The sequence below is a fragment of the Mastomys coucha genome, unplaced genomic scaffold (assembly GCF_008632895.1).
Source record: "Mastomys coucha isolate ucsf_1 unplaced genomic scaffold, UCSF_Mcou_1 pScaffold22, whole genome shotgun sequence".
NCBI classification, from domain to species: Eukaryota; Metazoa; Chordata; class Mammalia; order Rodentia; family Muridae; genus Mastomys; species Mastomys coucha.
In genome coordinates, this window is record NW_022196905.1 from 90,204,132 (window position 1) to 90,227,650 (window position 23,519).

General features: G+C 41.0%; 1 protein-coding gene across 1 annotated transcript in view; it reads right to left on the bottom strand.

Moving 5' to 3' along the window:
• Antxr2 (ANTXR cell adhesion molecule 2) overlaps positions 1–21,238 on the bottom strand; it is a 125,986-nt gene extending 104,748 nt beyond the window's left edge. The window contains exons 1-6 of the mRNA XM_031336899.1: positions 20,507–21,238; positions 19,696–19,767; positions 17,592–17,663; positions 1,494–1,575; positions 909–1,016; positions 700–768 (exon numbers count right to left, since the gene is read on the bottom strand). Coding sequence (XP_031192759.1) covers positions 700–768; positions 909–1,016; positions 1,494–1,575; positions 17,592–17,663; positions 19,696–19,767; positions 20,507–20,658 — 555 coding nt within the window. The 5' untranslated portion in view covers positions 20,659–21,238. The remainder of the gene's footprint in view (positions 1–699; positions 769–908; positions 1,017–1,493; positions 1,576–17,591; positions 17,664–19,695; positions 19,768–20,506) is intronic.
• Positions 21,239–23,519: the final 2,281 nt, after the last annotated feature.

A 23,519-nucleotide genomic window follows, 5' to 3' on the forward strand; every position in this document is an offset into this window, starting at 1 on the left:
TTAAACTCACATGGAAAATTGTTCTAGTGACATTCACCCGAAAACTTAATGCCTATAACTCATTTGTTCTGTGATATATTATTTGTGTTAATGATACGTGCACACAAATATACACACAAGACAGCGAGATGTAACTGTACATTACAATTAAAATTCAAGGCCTACAACTGATGGTGAGGAGACCAGTTTCCCTCCAGAGATACTACCGTGAAATGAACTCAAGTCACTGGCTACAGAGCAAAAGGAGCATAGTTGTCTAATTGCTGTCTAATAACACGAATCTGGAATTTTAGCCATTTGTAAGAAAACTTCATGAAAAAAATATATGTAAATGAAAAATCTTAAAGATTTCTAAATGGACTCTTCAAATTCCCACACAAGAGAAAAATTTCAAGTCAAAATAAGAATTCTAGATAAAACTATCACCATTGTCTCACTGATTAAGGATATTCACACAGCATTAATCTAAGCATTTATCTTCTTTTAAGGTCCTCACCAAATAAATATTCAAGAAGTTTATTTTGAAACTAATGTCCCATTTTTAGGAGAGCTCAAAACACAAGTCATTTTATGCAAAGTCTCCATTAGCCACAACCAAGAGCTCATTTAAATACAGACAGAGCTCATTTAAATACAGAGCTCATTTAAATACCTTTAGACCCTGAGTGTGTCCCAGTCTGCCGCTGTGCCCTGACTCACCTGCGCTTGTTCAAAATCAAGGACCCCGACACAGTAAACACTAGCGCCAAGTGACCTGGACTTCTTTGCCTATGAGGAAACAAAAATAGAAGAGAGATGGAGGGAGGACACAAGGGACGGAGGAGAGAGAGAGAGATTCAAATAAGCTACCTTGCACAGGCTGCAAAGTACACCACCGGGTATGTAGAGCACTTGAGCTTAGCACTCACCTCGTTCTCTGCATATGATGGTACCAGGCCGTCCAGCTTACCATCTGTCAAAGCAATTATGATACTGGAAGTTTTTAAGCCTCCTGCACTTTGAATTTGTTCGTTTGCCTGAAAGTAAAGAATAATTATACTGCTGACAATTTCATTTTCACTTTTAACCAGCACATCTTTGGAGCTGAATGCATAGGTCTGACAAAATAAAAATATTAAGGGCTACAGAATGATACATATATATTTGTATGAAATAATTTACAAAACCGGGTATTTCGGTTAACCTTTTTTTTGGGGGGGGGTGGAATATGTGTGTACTCATATAAAAGAATCACTATACCTGGCTTCCTATGATGCAGCTTTTTAGACCCATGACTGATTAATCTGAAACTAATCCCAGAGGGAAACAGGCTTGTTAGGAGACAAGACGCAAACAAACTTTTCCTATGGACACTCAGAAAATGGTGTTTTCTATCAGTCTCATGTCTAGGATGGACTAAACCATTGGGAAAATAGACATATACATGGAAACAGATTTTCCCTTAGATAATAAGAAACCATGCCTCCCCTAGTTCAGAATGTATGGTAACTTACAAGCTTTAGCCCTTCATGGATGTATGTCTCCCCGACTGGCTGAACAGCTTTCAAATCCTGCAGTCCTTTCTCGATTTTGTATCTGAAAAGAAGGAGATTGAGCAAAGGCCACAGCAAACACTTCGGGGATAACTTAAGTCCCCACCAGTAAGAAACAAAGGAAAGAATGTGGCCTTTGAGTTCAGATGCTTTTCATCCTTTCTATCATGGTAACTTAGGGATTTTAACCACATAAGCACACAGACAATAGTCACAGAATCAAAGTGCATCATACGCTGGTGAGCCAGGAACCTTTGATGACACTTGCTTTATCAAGTGATAAGGAGTCCAGTATGCTTCCTCTTATACAAATACAAACATGAAGTATCTTAGCCTCCCAATTAGCCACACTCACCCCACCTCCCCAAAATGGAACATTGCCTTATAAATGCTTACATACTCATACGGACTAATATTCACCCTTCCTCATAGAAAGTGAAATGTCCTGTTCAGTCTTGCTAGGTCTTACATCTCAGAAATTCACTGTTGGGGGACCTGTTCACACACTCAGGCTCCTAAATATTCTTCTTTTGAATATAGTAGAAACTTAATACAGATTTTACTAATGAATGAATGAATGAGTGAATGAGTGAGTGAATGAATGAATTCATGAATAAATCAATGGACAGGTGAATGGGTAGTAAACAGATAAATGAATGAATAGACAAGAGGACAATGCACTCTTGTTAGAGATAATGTGAATGAGAAAAGAAATTAAACACCTTTTTCCTTCTCTTCCTTTTTCCTTTTCCTTCCTCCTCTTCTCCTTCTTCCTCCTCCCTCATCTCCTCTTCCTCCTCATGTTCTTCTTCTTAGACACAGTCTCACTTTGTAGCCCTGGCTGACCTAGAACTCATTGTGTAGACTAGGCTAGCAAACTCAAAGAGAACCACGTGCTTCTACCTCTGGAATGCTAGGATTAAAGGAATGGATCACTGCTGGGAACCTGGCCAGCACCAGCTCTCTCTGGAAGGCAGTGGAAGGGGAGCAGCTGTGGAGATTAGGGTCATGCCAATACCAGACTGGGCCCAGTGACAGTGATGGGGTCAATACTACTGATGGAACAAAACTAATTATCTGGGGCTGGCAAGAATGGCCAGCAAGAAACTCTGAACTCCTTTAACTCTTAGGTGTACATACATATAGCCAGCCAGCCAGCCAGCCAGACAGACAGACAGACAGACAGACAGACAGACAGACAGTTATACATTTGGTAGCAGCAGGGAATTAAGTAAAGGATTAATTGTTAGAGTTCCTTTCTCTTTTGACCAGGAACCTCTCCCTGCCAGGCAAGCAGCTTGGACTCCTTAACTCCTTGTGAACCAGAAAGAAAAGAAAGGAAAATAATTAAACTCCTTTGACACAGGCAATATGCACAGACTCACACACACTCATACACACATACATCCTCTTTGGGCCTGACCATCTATCTAAATCAACTCCACAAGTATTTATACATGCTTACATATATAGGCATATACCTATACATGTATATAGAGATAAACAGACATATATATATATGGGACTGAGTCCCAAATACCATACATATACATTTGGTGGATGGATGGATGGATTGATGGATGGAGCAGAGGCCCCAAAGCCACACTATTTCTTTTCTCTGACCTTTTTGTAGACAAAGTTCTTAGAAAATACCTCATCAATAAAATGTTACACAAAAGGGGAGTTACAGAAGGATGTAGATAGTAAGATCAAAGCAGTGTTCTACTCTGTAAGCTCATTATAAGTTCAGAGCAACAGTTTCACATAGCCTTGCTTTATCATAGAGCATCCTTGGATCTGACCTACAATGAATATTTTTCCTTGGTCACAAATTTGTCCCAAGTCTATTTCTCTTTTCAGTTAATTGTGAAAGCTCATTTTATTCCTTATTATGCAGCCTTTAATATGTTATTAGGAATGAACACATCCTAGTCTTGATTCTAAGTTTATTATATCTTTCTGACAAAAGAACTAAAACCATCTCTTAAAACTTTCTTCCTAAAATTATTTGAATCAAATCAGAAAAGCTATAAAATCATCAATTCACCTAAACAGTATTAATTCATGAAAGTTCATCTTTATGTTGATCTGCAGAAAATTTGCTCAATAGGGTAGGCTAATGCCCAGGAATCTTAAGGCTATGTAATAGTGACAGGAAAGATATATTAGCTGCAAGAAGCAATCCTGAGATAATGTCTCTTGGTACCTCATCTGTCAGAGCTCTTCCATCGTAGACCAGGCAAAAATGTTGGGCCATCTCCAGGAAAGTCACCTTAGCCTGAGTCTCTCCTAGATGGCTCCTGACAGATTACCATCTCTAGCAAAGAGTCTTTTTCATATAACTGATTTATTGCACCAGCGGAAAATATCTAAATGGAGTATGTCTATGAAGTTATAGTATAAAGTTAACAAAAGCTACTTCATATGAATGATAAAAGGAAGAACCACATTTTAGGGTTTTAAGTATTTGTATCAAAATTCCTTTTTTTAAAAGAACTAATAATCATAAAAGATAAAATATTGTTACAAAAATAGCCCAAAATATATTTAAATTTTTTGAGATTTTCATTTGGATTTGTTTTGTTTTGCATTTGGTAGGTTTATTTGTTATGCCCACTAGGTTGGCCTTGAACTCAGTATCTTCTGTCTCAACTTCCTGAGTACTACAATCACAAGCATGTGTCGACCACGCCTAGTTTAAGTGTTAATTTTGCAGAAATCCTTTTGTTTTGCTTTGCTTTTGTTCTTTGAGGCAGGGTTTCTCTGTGTAGCACTGGCTGTCCTGGAACTCACTCTGTAAACTTGGCTGTCTTTGAGCTCACAGAGACCTTCTTGCCTCTGCCTCCCAAGTGCTGTGATTAAAGGTGTCCTTGTTATATTTTGTAGCATATTTTGGGTATATGCCTAGGAGTGGTATAGCTGGGTTTTCAGGTAGTACTATGCCCAGTTTTCTGAGGAATAGCCAGACTTATTTTCAGAGTGATTGTACCAGGTTGCAATCCCACCTGCAATGGTAGAGTGTTCCCCTTTCTCCACAACATTTCCGGCATCTGCTGTCACCTAAATTTTTGATCTTAGTCATCCCCATTTTTCTTTTAATTACTTTGTTGTATCTCCTTGTTGTATATCTCATTATGTCATAATGAATATATCTGAGGTCTCTTTAAAAAAAGGGGGGCATGTGCCTCCCCACTACCACCTGGCTTGAAATGTTAGTTTTTAATAGAAGCAAAAAGATGCTTTTAGTGTAAATCTGGAACTATCAGTAGAATTAATATCCTTTAAAGAAACAGTGAATAGTGTCCATGTCACTGGGGATGACAGGCAAAAGAGGTGGATTATAAAAATAATATCATCCTAATATCAAAGACCATTGTGGAGTCTTACAAAGAATTTCATGTGTACATTATGTGTATGTACTTGTTTGTAACACATGGTTATAACACATAAAATTAATAGGAAATATATTTAAATGTTTCAATAAGCCATGTACCAGTGTTTCACACATTTTAAAAATAACTAATTGATTATATTTTAATAGCATTAATGCTTGATTTAAAAAGCCACCGACTCAAAGCCTTTAGCTGATTTTACTGTACTCTAGCTTCTACCCTCATCTATATTATAATTTTACTATGATAAAACATAGTCCCTTATATCATTTTACCTAACTAGTTAACTTAACTGTTCACGTTTCAGTGAGACCAGAGGTTTGGTATAGCAGCTGCCTCTGTCTTTTATTGCTGATGTAGTCATGTATTCTGAACCTGCTACTTACGATAATGCCTCCTGCAAAATAAATGCCTAATAAAATTTCAATCTTCCATAGGAAATAATCATAGTTCTGCAGATGACACAGTAAATACCATAATGTATAAGTTTGTTTTGTGTAAATATTTATATTGGAGATCTATGGAAACAACTTGAGACTGATTTTGTCTGAGTAGAGATAAATATCAAATACTTGGTATTTCCCCGAAATGAGTGGCAGTGTGTCCTCAAGCATTAATGTTTGCTGTCAAAAGGGAGAGAGACAACTGATGTGCAAGCTTACACAAACAGAATCTGTGTGGTAAAAATAGCCCTCCCATTGGCTCAGGCCCACTCACCGCAGCATGTAAGAGCCTGAAGCATGAGCAAGGCTGAGTAGAAGGAACCCAAGAGCGTGGGACTCAGTCTTTTCCAGGCACTGCTAGTTCACTAGGGTAACAGAGAACATGTCTATGGTAAGGTGCCTACCACCCGCATGCCCCTCCATACTGCACGGTGGTGGTCCACCATAGAGATAAAGTGCTCCTTGCCCAGAGTCAGTGACATGGGCACACATGAGGCTGGTGTGGGCCACCTACAACAACAAGTATCCAGGCCATCAGTCTGTTTAGAGAAACTGGAGCCCAGGACAAGACAGACCAGGTAACAAGGGGCTTCAAACATGTAAATGTTTTAAGTCTCTCAGTCATTGAGCAAGAAGTGAGAGGATGCTGTAGAAGAAAGAAAGAAGTCTCATGCTCAAGATGGTAGGACAGAGGACCATAAAGGAAAGAGAGAGACAAGCGGGAAGAAAATCAGGGTAGGAAGTGGTGTGGCTGCGAGAGACGCTCGCTCACGTTCATGTCATCTTGAAAGCCCCATTTCATCCGGCCTCCTTCCCTGTAACGCTGTGTCAACTACTAGGAAGGGTAATATTGAAACCACATCAGTATTTGTTTGAAGCCGTTGCCCAGGACACTGCTCTCATCTGAAAGCCCATGAGGCCCCACAGCTGTTGTCACCTTTGAGTACTTGCTAAGCACTTCCTCCTTTCTGCTTTTTACAACTGTCTCAACCATTTTTTAACTCCAAACGTCTGTCCCTCTTTCTTCTCAATTATTGAAGTAGATTCTTTCCTCATACAATGTATCTTGATTCTTTCCCCTTCCCTCTACTCCTCCCAGTTCCTATGCATCTCCTCTCCCACCCAGATCCACTCCTTTTCTGTCTCTCATTAGAAGAGAAAAGGCTTCTAGGAGCTCTGTGTCAACTTGTATCTTGCCCAGACTCCCAAGAAGCCTGAAGTAAATGTCTTAATCAGTCACAAAATTCTGTTAAGTTCTTAAAGCTACCTATTTATTTAATCTTGTTTTCCAGGATCTTACCAAGTTTTACATGATTTACTCATGTGATTATGCCCTAAGAAGACTCAAGTATGTTTTGGAAAGGAGAAAGACTAAAACAAATACAAGGGTGTATTAAATATCTGTTTGTTGCTTGTACATTTTTTAATGGAGAACCACGGAACAAACCCCCATAATCAACAAGAGAAAGATGGAGGGAAGATACAAAGAGAAGAGGAAGAGAGGGGAATGGAGAGACAGAGGAGAACCTAAACACTGACTCTGACATGAAACACTGAAGTCTAGCAGGGTCTCTGCTGAGGAGAAAGGAAAGTGGGGAGGGGAGAGGAGGGGACATAAAGGGAAGAAGAGGGGAAGGGAAGGGAGGGAAAAGGAAGGGAAGGGAAAGGGAAGGGAAAATGGAGGGAAGGAAATGGGGAGGGAAGGAAAGGGGAGCGAAGGGAAAGGGAAGGGAAGGGAAGGAGAAGCAAAGGAAAAGGGGAGGGAAAGGGAAGGGAAGGAAAGGGAAAATGGAGGGAAGGAAATGGGAAGGGAAGGAAAATGGGAGGGAAGGGAAGGGAAGGGAAAGGGAAGGAAAATGGAGGGAAGGAAATGGGAAGGGAAGGAAAAGGGGAGGGGAGGGAAAGGGGAGGGGAGGGGAAGGGAAGGGAAGGGGAAGGGAAAGGAAGAAAGGGAAGGGTGGAGAGGGAAGGAAGAGAAAGTGCTTTGGTGTATTATATTAAGAACTTCCTAGCTTACCTAATTTTAACACTGACCACGTTATTGAAGCAGTCCTTTGTGTACCAACTTTACCATTCAGTTCTACTGGAGGGGTCTGAACCAAACAGGATAGTCTCTTAAACCATAACTAGACTTTCTGGAATGGCATAGATCAAGATGAGCATAAGCTGATAGACAGAACATAAATTAATTTTCAAAGCCACCCTTGTTTCCTCATCTGTAAAACATTTTCTTGTCGGAGCCTGCATGGGAATGGATGGTGAATGATAAGGCCTTGAGGGACCTAAGGACACTTAGCCGCAGCTCCTGTTCATAGCAGTCTGTTAGAGTGACTCTGCTCACCTAGTTCACTCTCTTCCTCATTGCAAAGATCAAAAGAGGAAGTAGAGACCCAGGAGGAAGTGCAGACTAAAGAGGAAGTAAGAAAAAAACGTAAAGTTATATCAAAGTTTTGACAAGGGAAAGGTACCAGAGAGGAGCTAAGGCTGACCCCTAAACTCACAGGGTACCACAACAGCGAAGGCAACCAACTGTAGACAGAGTCATTTCTTTAAACTCATGGTTTGAGACATGGTTCATATCCAAACCTGGCCTCAAACTCACAATCCTTCTGCCTTAACCTCTAGGTGCATTTGATCACAGTGTTGTCTACAACCTTGCATACTTGTAAAATACCCATCTTTACTGGGCAGGTGCCAGCTTTTGTTCTTGTCACTAGTCCTGAAACAACTGTTGATTAGCATAACAGTTATTTGAATAGACATATATATGTTCAATATGATAAGTAATCTATATATGGCTGAAGGCATTGAGGAGAATACATATAGGTTACATCCAAATACTGCTGTCATATTCAAAGTATTAGAGCATGTGTAGGTTTGGGTATGACAGTGGTACTCAAAGCAATCCCTCCACACATACTGAGGACAATTTGTTATGGAAAGCTATCTAATGAGGTAGGATGACCCGGGGGTTGGAGTAAATCAGAGATGAATTGAAACCTTGGTTCTCCAAGTGGCACACTGTATCCCTGTAAGCAGTTAGATAACTTTCCTGAATCCAGTTTCTATACATGACATTCTGCATGACATCATTCAGCATCATTGAGCATTCAGAACATTGCAACATACTCAAGTGTATAATCAGAGAGATTAGAAAGGAGTAGGGCCCAAAGCAGAATTCCCATTTTCCCATTAGACTCCTGTGATGCTCTTCTAGAAAACCTGCATATGGTGACACAGGCTGGACTCCTGGTGACATAATGGGGGAACTGACAGGCCCTAAAGCCAGACTGTGTGGCCTCAAAGCTTGTGAACCTGAGGTAGATAACTCACACTTGAATAGGACTTACTAGAATAAGTTCTCATATAGGACTTAGTGGAATAGTGATAAGAACACTCCAGGGCTATGCAAAAATCAAATGAGTTTGCACATGCAATATACTGGCTACATGTGTATTGAGAGCTAATATTCCTTTGTCCTATGGTTTCTGTCAGGGACAGAACAAGGTTATCTGCTAGTCAACCCTCAGTTCTCCCTTCATTGATCCCTGAACCAAGTAGCAAACATGACACCGAGGCCAAGCATCAGACTTCAGTCTTGACTGGCAGGTCTTGCATGGATCCTTTATTGTCACCACATGAAAGTAAGTATAAATTAACAAGTAGGTGACATAACCAAGTTGGTTTAAAATTAAAGGTGCTGTTGCATGTCGAGTATTCAATGTGACATGAAGATGTCCATAATTACTGACGGTTGATATTTATTCAGCATACTCCTGCCTCTGCATCTGTAGTGGAGAACTTAAGTATGAACCATCAGTCTAGTCCATTACAATTTGCTTACTCGCTTGAAATCCTCCCTCCAGTACCTTCTATTAACCTTTCAGAATACACAAAGAAGGATTGTTAAGTTTTGGGTAAGTCTGCGAACTACAAATACTATGTATAATGTCTTCTACAGTCCCTTGAATAGTAAATGTAAACAATTTCAAAACGCACAAACTCAGAAATACCTATGAAATTACAATACCCTCAAGCAAATATAAAACTCCACAGCTTTGCTTATTACTATCAGTTTTCACATATTATTCATGCTTAAGTCCTTGGGAGTTGGAATTTGACAGCCCTATCAGAGCAGGAGAAGGGAAAGGAAAATGTGTCTATCAATTACAACCCAAGGGATGAAAGAAACAGTAACAAAAGCAGACTGTGCTGCTGTTAAGAAAGAGAACTTTACACAAAAGGCAAAGAGGGACAAGAGAAGGGTTAAATGACTAGTAAGAAAGCAAAACACATACTATATAGGAGTTCCTAGTGACTCAGGTCCCAGAGGCACCAAAGCAATGCAAGTTATTGTCATTGTCCTTGGCTGCTTAGCGTAACTAGATGATAAAATTATATTGCTGAAGACCATTCACTTTGAATGTAGGAGACAGAGATCTCATAAGGAAACTCTGTCCTAATGGCTAGTTTACATCATGTCAGGGATCTGTGTTAGCATTCAGAGCCTGTGGCGATACATGGGCGGGTCCACAGACCTATTGCCAGGACAACAGCCACCATATTCCCAGAATCCATTGTGTTCAGCTCCCACCTTCACCTGCGACTGCTACGTCACAACCCACATATATATATATATATATATATATATATATATATATGTACTTTCCTCCATCTTGCTCTCTCTTCTCTCTTTCTCTCCCCTCTCTTTCTACACCACCACCCCCTACTCCCTCTTAATTAACCCTCTTACACGTGGAACTGTCTAGGCCTAGTGTGATACTTCCAGACGCGACCGCCGCTGTTCCAACACATCAATCTGTGCAGGATGCAAGGGGAGAAAAACATCAATGGTCTTACCCAGCACTGAATCCTACACGCTACCCTACCATCCTACTCAGCAAAACGTGTCCACAGGTACAATAGGGGCATAGAGTTAATAAACTACTATCTGATTGGCTATGAAGCCTGCTTTGTAGAATTTTATGTCTAATACTATCTATAAACCTTGTCAAAAGCTTATAAGTGGGCAGAGCATAAAAGCAATTATTTGGAAAACAATAGTTGCATGATGTTAAAGTGCATTCTAATATTCATACTTATGTCTATAGAACTGATCTCAACTTTGTTTCAGAGCTTCTTTTGTCAATGAGTAATGGTTAATGTGGAGACTCATGATTGGTCAGAGCATCCAGTATAAATAAAAGCGATGGATGGACCTAGAGAAGATTCTTGAGTGAGGTTAACCAAACAGGAAAACAACCATGTCATATTCTCTCTCATCTGCGGTTCCTAGTTCTGGATCTTCATATGGGAATGTACCACATGGATGAAATGCAAAGTCCAGGAAAACATACAGAGACACATGGGTGGCTTGGGGTGGAAGTAGCAAGGTACAGGTGACATGAAGTGGAAAACGCGATAGCTGAGAGAAAGGAGAGCAATATAGGAGAAAGAGGGGGACAACACACAAGTGATACCAAGGTTATTCCTCAACCCCCCCCAAAACTTAGTGTAAAGATATGACCCCTTCTCACTATGCTGCTCACTGACTGGGCAGGTCTGACTCATCGCGTGTGGCCAGTGAGGAAGCTGCAAAAACTAGGAGAGTGGATGGTCTCACTCACAGGGTTGGCAAAGTGGAAGTGTTACTGACTCCGGTGTTAGTCATGAACTCAGCTCAACCCATGCCTGGTTCTACTACTTATGGGTAGGCTGGACTTCGTTCAAGCACAGTGGTGTCAGGGTGGTCACAGTTTTTTATTCAATGAAAGTTTTCAAAGACTATGACAAGGGAAGCTCCCATGCCTTGCTGAGTTGCGGGCCTAGAACTGACAGCATTTCATATTCATATCTGCTAAATGTTGTGGTCAGAAAGTCCCAGGCCCCAAGAACAAATTTTAGAAACCATGTGAACTTGTGGGTGTCTTATAGTCTGTCATCTTAAGACATGGTAGACTCTCACTGTAAATCATATCAAATCATGCCTATTGCTTACATCAAACATCACTCTAAGGCCTACATTTGTGGTATAGAATCTAGGCCAATAAATCCAAAGGAGCAGTCTAGAATCTGAAAATATCTGCTCACCGTGTCCCCTGTTAGTCTGGTTTTATGAAAGGTTTCTCTGGTTTAGCCTGAACGTTCTATGACTCTGGCTTTGAAGTTCATTCCAGCTACTGCTTTCTTTCCTTACTCACAGTCCTACTAGGCCGCTGGAAGTGACCCGTCCATTTTGAATGAACCTGTACATTTAGTTTGGAGGGCCCATATTCACCTCACTAATGAAGAGATCGGACCTTGGGTCAAGTAGACATAGGAGCTCTGTAGTATCTGGATGACGATGGTGTGTTACTTAATGAGTTGAGCTCAAGCTTGGAGCTCTACAGAAGGAGCTAAGTGTCCCAACCATGGAGCAGTATTCAGGTGACAGAGCACTGTTCATGTTTGTCCCCCAAGCATAAGTAAAAGTGTATTGAACTTGTCTTTTCTAAGACAAATTTTCATGGAGCAAAGTAATTGTTTGTAACTACATCATCAGAACATAGAAACTGCCATAATGAGACCCATCCAGAGGCCAAGTCTGTGGCCAAAGCAGACTTTTCTAGACAGAACAGTTCTCTAATAGAATTTTTGTTAATAAAAAATTAATTAATTAATTAAAATAAAAAAAACAACAACAAACCAAGTATGTTCATTTTGTCTCCCCAGTTCACTGGCTTAGAAGAACAGAGTAATGCAGAAGATGATGTTTTTAGACTGTGAAAGACTCTGATTCATTTGAAAAGTACAGAAGGGGAACCCAGGCACCCTGAGTCAGCACAGTACACTCAAGTGTTCCCGTGTAGTGTCAAGCCAGGGTGAGTCCAACTGGACTGCCGACCCGAGCCTCTTTAAACAAGCAGGACCACAAGAAATCTTTGATCTTTCCTTAGCAATGTGGCACAGAATAAACCTAGACTAACCTTCAACTCCAGTTCCCCTTAGTGCCTTCCTAACTAATCATTAAAACACAAAGAGAAAGAAAATAACTATGAAAATAGATACTGTAACAAAAGTTCATAATTTCAGACAGGGGACAGAAGAAAGAGAGAAAAGCAAGCTGTGGCAGACGTGTTAATCCGTCACTAGGTCTTCTGTAGAACTCCGAACTTGGGCTCAATTCATTAAGTAACACACCAGCGTCACCCAGATACCACCGAGCTCCTATGGTCTGATATCGTCACTAGTGAGGTGCAAATGGGCCCTCCAAACTGAACATGTTCCAGATCTCGATGCTTTTTCTTCAATCCTTCGATTTCCTTCTGACTACAAGCCTGCAACCCACGACTGCCTATTTTATATCAATATTTGATTTAATCAACTATAATGACTGCATAGTATTTCATCCTATGTTTATAGTATAACAAAATATAATCAATTGGTGAGCATAGAATTTGGATAGAGTTTCTCATTATTACACACAATTCTTTAGTGTCCAGTGTTGTCCCTATATCTGTCTTTGCTGAGACAGTGCAAAAACTGCAATCCCTTACTTGAAACTTGCTACTTTTATAGATACTGACAATTTTCTAAAAATTTTTAGATTCTAAATCTAAAAATTATGTGCTAATTTATGAGTTATCAACTGTTTATCAAGACCTACTTCCCCACAAGTAAATATTTAATTCTGTTTTTAAATAATTAGAAGAAACTCATTCAAACAATAAAATGCATATAGTACATAAACTTAATTAAATGACTTCTATCATTTCTATAAGTTTGTATAAGGGCTATTTTTTCCTAAGCTATGTTGTACTCAAAATGTAAAGTCCAGTTTGGGTAGACAAGTCTTTCTTAACTAGAGGCAAATACAGATAGTAAAAAGGAAGTGGGGGTATTTACAATTGCCATGTAAGAATAGGAATGGGGTAAGTAGCAAATACAAGACGGTGTTTACATTACACTGTTATAATTTATATTGTTGGCCTAACTGGAGTCTATTGTAGTAGCTCTAAGCCTTAACTTTGGCTCTGCCATCAGAAGAATTCCATCATTCAACAACAATTTGTTGAGCTTCTCCATGTACCAGGCTCTGTTCTAGGGTTGGGTATATGAGTGAACAAGAAAACTAAGAACAACATACTTTCATATACTCTAGGCTCAGGGAAATACAAATTCATTCATTCATTCATTCATTCATTCATTATTTAAAAAACAAGAACACTGTTTTTGGAGATACTGGGGAAGAGTAAGGATATTGTACCCTTGGAAGCAAGGCAAGACTTCTCTGAAGTTATGCATAAGATGAGCTTTTGTTTCATTGGTTGGTTTGGAGTTTTGTTTGTTTATTTTTTTGATACTGGGATCAAACCAGAATCATACTCATGAACACTTTACCATTCAGATACATCCCCAGCTCAGGTCTCAGAGAAGACCCAGGATAGAGAAGGAAAAAAAGGGCCTGGTGTGTAAATGAGAAGGCCAAGGACCAGGAGAAGACTGAGTGGGCAACTGGATGGGTTTGGAGACATTCATTTCTCTTCCAAGTCATTAGACTGTGTTAGGCATTAGAATGACATAGTCTCTTTAAAAGCTGGCTAATACACTATTTGGCACTTGCTACTGGGAGTCCTTAGACAAGATAGAGGACCTATCTTAAAGTATAAGTAATCACATAGAGTTAATAGAGGTTATGCATAGAAGGCATTTTACAAATTATCTGGCACATAATGATTGTTCAGCAAATGTTTTTACCTAAGTCATTATCACAAAATTAAATAATTAAATAATTATGAGCAGAATTGGGCAGAAATCACTATCCATATTATCAAAATTCATTCTTTTTCCATATTCTGAGAGTCTACAACTTTACATACTAGACATTGCCTCTTCCCTGACTCTCTAATACAGGGGCTTTCAACCCTCCTAATGCAATTCCTTTAATTGTTCCTCATGTCATGGTGACCCACAGCTATAGAACTATTTCATAATTGTAATTTTGATAGTGTTATGAATCATAATGTAAATAATTTTAGAGACAGAAGTTTGCCAAAGGGATCACAAACTATAGGTTGAAAACTACTGCTCATCTACAAATCTTGGTTATTTATGTGTATGATCATGCCCTGACTCTATGTATCGATCTATCTATTTATCTACCTATATATATATATATAGATGTATAAATATATATATATGTATATATATATATATATTTATCTATCTATCTCTATCACACACACACACACACACACACATACACACACACAAATTAGATTACTATCTTTGTGGACTCCAAATCTCACATATAAAGCAAACAGGTAAGTAAGTGGATCCATGACTAGAAGGTACATGTAGAACAAAAGTCTTGGGAACAAGAGAAAGGTGAGCATGCTTCAGATTAAAGTATTTAATTTGATAAAAATTTAAGCAATGGGTATCTAAAGTGTATAACTGAAAATTGTCTGCCATGATCATGATTTTGTGGATCTACATAACACTAGACACCGTGCTAAAGTCATAAGAGAAGACACAGCCCTGATGATTTACTGATTGCTTTCCCATCTTGCTTCATCTCTTTAGCAACCCCTGAGAAACACGAAAGAACAACTTCTTGTATTTGCCAAGGTACTGAAAACTATGAGTAAGAAAACCAAAATTGTGAAACTTGTACTTTTTCTTTTGCTTAACCATTACTTTTCAAATTGTATGCCTAGATCTATTTGTATGTGCACACAAACCTTTGGGAAAGTTTATAAACAGTAAGGAACCCAGGTTCTAGGTTTTAATACAAAGAGTCACAGAGGTCTTGGAAACAGTTGTCCACTGATCTTCCATCTCAACAAGAAAACTATTTCTCTAAATTTAAAATTGTAGAATGGTTCTATATACAAAGATGGAGACTCACAGTTAATTTAATACCAGTTCAATTAATAGAACTAGTAAAATGGTAGCTTAGAAGGAATTAGCCCTTTTTATTGGAGATTGCCCTATGACATATAAAATATTGCACTGTCCATTGTCTTATTTCAATCTTCACAGTAACTCTAAGAAAACATGGCAGATTATACATCTGTGTTCTATAGACAGACAAGCTGACACTGAGTAAGGGATTCATCTCATTTTGTGTGTTCACATGCATGTGGAAATCAGAGGACTGTCATGGGGGTCAGGCCTCAGAAGATATTCACTGGTTGTTTCTCTAAGACAGGGTCTTTTGTTGGTCAGACACTTCCTAATTAGGCTAGGCTGGCTGTCCAGCAAACCCAAAGAATCCCCCTGCCTCTCTCTCCCAACTGCTGAAATTACAAGTGTGCACTGCCATATCCAATTTTTTTTTTTTTTTACGTAGTATTTGGAGATTGGAACTCAGCTCTTTAAGTTTGCATGGATGCACTTTACTGACTCTCTCCATGTCCAAAGCTCTTATTTCATGAATACTAACATATTAGATCTTTCCTCATATTCATCAACTTTAGTTCTTGGAACTATCTTACATGGTGGGGTTTACTTTTGTCGTCATTAGCAGCAGCATCTACATGAGGAAATTGAGAAGCTTGTTATTAAGCAAGTTACCCTTGGTGACTCAACTAGTAACCTAGAAGGGCAGGATTTAAACTCAAGTAGACTCAGATGGGTAATTCCTGAGCTGTCATTATGTTGCCCCTTGAGTGACAGCCTCTCTCCCACCAATTTCAGTCCCTTGTGCATTGGATTTAACCATTGATAAAGGACATGTCTTGAGCTTACATAAAAGATTTAAAGCACCTCTACACATTTCTAAACATTATCAATCTGGGTGACCAGTGACTATGCTTCATCTCCAGTGTGATGGAGAACCCATATGCAAAGTGCCTATACCCTGGCACAATGTATGCAACTGTCAATTACTGAGCCTTTGACATGCCTGGCATTGTGCTAAATGCTTTGCTATGTATATATGAATGTCATGAATATTAAAAGTGTTTTTCTTCCTTGACATGCTAGATCCAAACCTGACTCTTTGTAAATTAAACCCAAAAATTTTTATATTGATGCACATAGGAAACTATGTTCATGGTTATAAGGGACTGTCAGTGTTGAAACCACATGTTCATAATAAATTAAAGAGGCAAAATACAAATAGGAATACTTAAGTCCTGAGCAGGAGTCATAACCTAGAGAGAGTTTGCTCTTCAGGCAAAGAAAAACTTAACACAAGAGTTACATATGTACTTACATATATGCACACACACACACACACACACACACACACAAACATGCAAACATAGTATAGTATAGCATAGTATAGTATGATATATAATAGTATAGTGTATATATAGTATATATAATATTCCTAACCGAGTCAATGAACTGTAAACAAGTTATCTCCTTCAACCCTTTTAATAGTATGCTTTATTGATTTTAATAGTATGCCTTATTGATTTTAATAGTATGCCTCATTGATCTTTTGAAACTGAAAGCTCAAGAAATAAGGGTTAAAGTATATTAACTGAGTTTTACAAAAGAAACCTAAAAATTATTTTCACAGTTATTTTTTTTAAAAAAATTCACACATTCTGTAAACCCACAATACTGCAGTCACCCATGCTTAAAACTGTAGATCAGAAAGAGGTGATCCCAAAATGATGTTAGTACATTCCTTTAGTCAACAAGTATTCACTAACCAAGGTCTTACACACTTTCTGTTAGATGAAGTAAAAAATGAAACATAGCATCCCACTTCTGACTATAGAATCCACAGTCGAATAAGCAAAAGTAACCCCAGGAAAAGTAGCCATGATTCAGATGTGTGGATGGCTACTTCCTATGTGCTGTGCCCTGACCAGACGGCATAGAAAGGGTTACAAGAAATAGTGTGACACTAGGCAGGAATGCTACTCCTTTTCAAAGCACTGAGGGGTAGCAGAGTGTGGGGTGTGTGTGTGTGTGTGTGTGTGTGTGGTTTTATGTGTATGTACGTGTGTGCACTCTTTTAAAGTATGTTGCAAATCACTGAACTTCAGAGAAAGACCGGAAATGTAGAATATATTCTACAACCAATATAAATGATATTGATTTTCAGATGATCTACTCCTTCATATTTCTCATGCTGCCTCTCCCTGCTGTTACTGCAGAGCACTGAGTTGCCCGTGTGTTTCCTGGAGCCTACTAAGAGGCCCAGATCACCACACTGCAATATCAATCATGCCTTTATGATTCATCTCTCCTAAAAGCCGGCACTGAAATGATAATGCACTAACCTGTCTCCAGTTAATGGCAAAATAATGGTTGCTTGGGAAGAAAACACAATGAAGGACAATCTCATTTCAGGGCTGCAAAATAAGGAAAGAGGCAGTTAAAACATTTTTAAAAGAAATATTGGTACAATACAAAAGCAGAGCCAGGGAGTCTCATTTAAAATTAGTCTCACAGAACAGTCCCCACTTCCCTTAAATGGAACTCTCTAAGCAGATCAACTAACTGTGCTGAGCCTTCTGGTCTGCACTGCATTTCTTTTTATGCAGTCAGAGCTTCTCAGCTCTCAAAACACTTCTCCATGAATTACTGGAGTTTACATCTAGAAAGAATAGCTGGCTCTAGTCTCTAGGCTGCTGCAACACTCTTTCCTAGGAAAATGCTCCTACCTTAGCCCTTCTCCTACATCTCCGTGCAGGAGGCCACACCCTTCACGTAGGGCTGGAGAGAAGCCAGCTTAACTTAGAAGCCACAGTTATGATAAGAGTCCAGACCAAAATAATCACCGTAAATACTGTAAATACTTAAACTTCTTACTATTTAATAAGTACATTTCTTAATACTTTGAGCATTGAGAAATCACTTTTTGATTTGGCATCTCAATCTGTCTTCTAGGACTCGGGCACTAATGTCACCGAAATGTGGTTGTTTTTAGAAAATCATATGCTAATGTTGCTCAGGTCTGAAACTGCAGAGTGAAACTAAGACACAAGCTGAAAGGTCAAAGTTCTCTCCAAAGCCCCTAGATCCTGGGTGCACTGTGCATGACTGCAGCCATCTTTTATTCATTTCCCACAACATATAATTAGTGACTGAGCAACTACACTTGAGCCAGAGAACAGTATATGCTATAGAAATCCAAACTTGCAAACCAGATAAGAGCCTCATTTTCTTCAGATGTGACATTGAAATAATCCATGGCTTCTGAGTAACACTGTATGACATTCCCAGCACATTCAGTGATTGAATCAGAAACTTATAAACAACTGTCTATCTGGCTTTGACAGTTATAGATCTAAGCTCTTATTTATTTTCCTTGCTTAGATGGTTTTGCCTCAGACCCTGTCCAGGAACCAGAGCGCTATCTTTGGCTCCTGAAGCAAGAGACTGATGATTGAACACCAACAGGCATACATTTTTATAGGGATAGCTTTATGGCTGCCAATAACCAAAGCGGGGATTGCCTAGGCCTCTACAGATTGTTTGAAGTTACTTGCAACATGACTTTCAAAATGTTTTGATCATCCAAGCCTGTTTTACAGAAAACATTTGGGCTCACAAGACTGAAGGAGGCAATATTTAATGACACAGCTCCTATTCATGTCCTTCCCATTATCCTGATAAACTTACATTTGTTCCTGGCATCAAAAAAAAAGGGGGGGGGAGCCACAAAAAAGCATGGCATCTAAGGGTTATTTTTAAATAGGGAATGCCACTAATTTCTGGTTACTTCTAAATAAGAGAGTAAGCTGGATTTACCAGCAGCCATGCTTTTTATAGTGGAGAAGAAAAAAAAAACCAGTGTTTGCTAGTGAAGCCTCCTGCATATATAGAATGGTTACATTTTAAACCAGCCACACACCCACACATTGTGAAACACAACTCATTTCTTTAAATGCACACCACACACACACACACACACACACACACACACACACACACGTGTTTTTTCAGCTAGTGGGTTATTAACACATGTTCATTTATAGTTTTCCGACACTCTTAAATGTGGACGTTTACAGAGCCAAGTATGTGAACTCGAAAATATAGTATGGATACTATTAGAATAAAATGTATTTTTTTTTAATGCGGTAAATTATGAGAAAACACAACTCCAAACAGACAAACCTCGGAAAGGAAAAGACAGTAAGAGCTGTATTTGAAGATGCTCACTCACAACCTGGGCCAAGTTCCTGGGAGCCAGATAAAATGAACTTCCAAGAGTTAACTGAAAGACTCGACCAAACACCATGTGTGAAAGGGCCACCTTAAGATGTTTAAAATTCAACATTTTGATTTCAGAAAAGATTTTCTTTGCAAAGGGTTTCAGAGCAGAAACCCGGCTGTTTGTTTCCTCTCCAATGCTGAGAAGGGTGCAATGGGGAGACATACCTCACAAATCTCTCTGTCAGCTGGTGGACAAAATTATAAATTTCAATCCAGTTATTTGCTACACTGCCAGACCTGAAAAGGAAGATAAACTGATCAGAAAGAAAATTGATATATTTGACAAAACATGGTCCTTAATGGCAAAATCATTTCTTGGGTTCTACAAGGCACATGACGGGGGCTGCAGGGGCTCCTGGGGCAGGAGACTGGCTCCCATCTTCAGAGTGGAGTGCATGTTCACGTTCAGAGCTGAAACTTTAGTGTGTGGGCTGAATTAAGGAAACCAGGAAGGGCACACTTCTTTGGGGGCAACTTGCTTGTTAACAGTTTAGAGTGAGACCTGGCTTTTCAAAATAAAAACACAAGCCCTCATTTCTCAGGAAATGCAAACCACATTGGGTATATTAAGCCTTTTTTTTCCCTTGGCTCCCACGAAAGCACTGTGATCAGGACAAAATTGGGCAAACTTTAGAATGTCTGCAGGGGTCTAGAGGATGGTGATAAAGAGGCCAAAGAGGCACAAAAGTTTCTGGGATGAAACAAGCTGCAGGTGGCCACACTTCCATTTCCCAAGAGTCTCCAGGACAAAAAGCGGACGCCTCTCCTCTGGAGAACCAACTAGCCTTGGAGTCTCACCGCCTCTATTCCTGAACAGCTAATGAGCTTGCTTTTGAAAGGAATCAGCCACATGCACGCTAGGGAGAGTTCCCATTGCCTTCCCCAGAACCCAAACACATCTCAACTTCAGTCCTAGCTGACCCAGCGTTGCCCTCCCTCCTAGGAGACCCTGACTCCACAGTCTTCCTTCACTCACTTGTCCAGGACGAAGTACAAATCGAAGGCTTTTTTGCAAGAGGGCTGCTCCTGGGCTTGCAGAAACGACCCCGGACCGCCCACAGTCAACAGCCACAGGCCAGGGAACAGCCAGCTCCCAGGGCTGCGCGCCCGGGACCGACCCGCAACCATCCTGTGGCCCGGGCCCGGCAGCTCCCTCCAGGTCACAGCCCCTTGGGCTCCGGGATCTGGGCTCCCAGCTTCACGGAGCAGAGATGCAAAAGAGGCGGAGTCACCGGGGATTCACCCCGGGGCAAGCTGAGAGGGGCTGGGACGCCCGCTCCAAGCTCAGAGCCACCCAACAGCTGCCACCGAGGAGAGACAGCGAGGTCCTGGGAGGACAAAGAGAGTCTCCGCGGCCGCTACAGTTGCCGCCGGAACTCTGGGCAAATCCCAGCGGACAGAGTCCAGTCCTCCCACTCCGGATTCCGGAGAGTTGCCGCAGACAATGAGGCCCGCGGCGACAGCTCTCAGGACAAGTTCCTCGAGGCCTCCCGCCGAGTCTCCGCCGCCCACCCGGGAGCAGAGAGGCTGGCGTCCAGCTGCCGTGGTGAGCTGCGGGACAGGCGCCGGAGGACCCCTGGATCGCTGCGGGAACTCAGCCCAGTCCTCCTCTTCCGCCTCTCTTCCTCGGACCGCCCAACTCCTCGTCGCACTTTACAACTTTCTTCCCTGCCCCGAACCTGGCGCCGCGCCTTGGGGCGAGCCTCTGCAGCCTGGGATGTTGAGCGCCCCGGGGAGCGGGAGCGGCAGGACTCGAGGCACCCCGGGCCTGGAGGGGTGAGAGCTGACGAGTGTGCTCGTGCCAACCCGAGGGCGGGGCGCCGGGAGGAAGCCCGCCGAGCCACACAAGCACACTTATGGGTTCGTGCTGAGCGGCGGATGACTAACGCCTGCCAGATTTCGGAAGGGAGAGAGGAGTTCTGAAAAACAAACGTCCTCTAGATACTAAACATACCCAGCTCTCCCACAAGCTAGCCCGGCCTGTTTTCTCCAGCTGTGCTGGAACGGCCCTCCGCGTGGTGTAGAAACTCAAGACCAGCTGTCTGGTGGATAGTGATGGCCTTATGCCTCATCCCTCCGCACCCCCCATCCATCACACACCGACCTAGTGATGCAGGCCTTAGTGTTTAAGAAGGGGGACTTCCTCTTTTCTTCTTCTCTCTTTCTTTCTTGAAATTTTCCCATTTTTCATTAATTCTGAGAGTTTCATGTGACAAGTATTGATCATATATATTTTCACACCACTCCCAACTCCCTCAAACTCCTCTGACATCAACTCTCACCTCCCTACATATATCCCTTAACTTCCTGTCCCTTTTTCCTTTTTTCAAGAACCCATAGACTCCAATTTCAGCAGTCCATATACTCCTGGTCCACGTGGGGACCATCCACCGGAGTAGGTTTAACCTACAAAGGACACATATCCTTAAAGAAAACTCCAGCCCCACTCAGAAGCCTTCTACTGTGCATAGCTCCAGGGTGGGTTTCTCATAGACGTTCCCCACTCCCTGCTAGCATGTTGACTGGCTTGATCTTCTGCGGGTCTTGTGTGACAACATCAGCGACTGTGTATTCATGCGTGCAGCAATCCTGTCATACCCAAAGGGCAGTGCTGTGCTCTGATGCCCCAGAACTTTAAGGAAGGCTTGTGATTTATATGTCCCCATTTGTGGCTGAACAATCCACAGGCATTTATTCTCTTCAATTTGACCATTTGTGGCTATGAGGTCTAAGAGTCGCGCTGATCTACGAGTAGAGAGAGACATGAATTCTGAGGGCCATTTGCTTTGATGTCCTTTTATTGGCCTTATAGTAGGTTCGTTCGTGTGGCCTGTGGAGCACCACAGCCATGGGTTTTTGGCCAGACTTACAGTATCAGGTATGTTTCTTTGGAGTGGGCCTTAAACCCAATCAGAAAATGGTTATCATCCTATACCATTTGTACCATTATTGTAGAAATGAACATATCGAACCATGCTAGCCATTCTTGTGGCTTGCAGGCTTCACTGGTAGGCGGGACTATTGTTTGCTTTTCTCTCTTGGCAGCTCACATAATCATTCTAAGACTATAAGAGCTAGACTTCAGGGAGACTACAGGTCAATTCCAGATGGATTCCTCAAAGTCCTGTGTCCAAACTGTGTGCTGTCTACAGCAAAAGGGTATTGACTTCTGGTAGGCAACCAAGAGTAATGGTAATAACCTGTATTAATTTAGGTTTGGGACACTCGTGATCAACAACTTAAAGGGAGGTTATCCCACACCTGTCACTGTACTTTTTTGTTGTTGTTGCTGTTGTTGTTGTTGTTGTTGTTGTTGTTTTTGGTGTTTTGTTTTGTTTTTCGAGACAGGGTTTCCCTGTGTAGTCCTGGCTGTCCTGGTACTCACTCTGTAGACCAGGCTGGCCTCGAACTCAGAAATCCACCTGCCTCTGCCTCCCAAGCGCTGGGAATAAAGGTGTGCATTACCACCACCCGTCATGTCACTATACTTTTAATTTGCATCTCTTCCAACCAAGAAAAAGCAAGGGAAAATCACACCTATCTTGTCACATTCTCTCTGAATCCCTTGAATCCCTATCAAGGATTTCACCTTGAAAAGGCTAAGTAGTGGAGGAGATAAATCTGAGCTACTTGGAACTCTTGATAATTGGCTCCTTTTGCCCCTGGTTTCTTGACTCATTCTTGCTCATCTTGTGGATTTTGATGTCTTTTCTTACACCCAAATTATAGCAAAATACACTCTCTGTACTCACACTCAGCACTTCCTGGATCACAAGGCCAATAGAAGGAACTGATATACTAAACCACTGCAGGCACTCATGGTTCTTTGTTGGCTTGTGTAGGTGATGAATTCGGCATAGTTCTAGAAGTCTTGTATTTCACTAGCTTGCTCAGGCAAGACTGACCACAAGCTAGGACTTGACAAGAGATCAATAGTCAACCAAATCATGTTTGTGTAAAAACTATTTACTGGTTTTTGGTCATTAGGG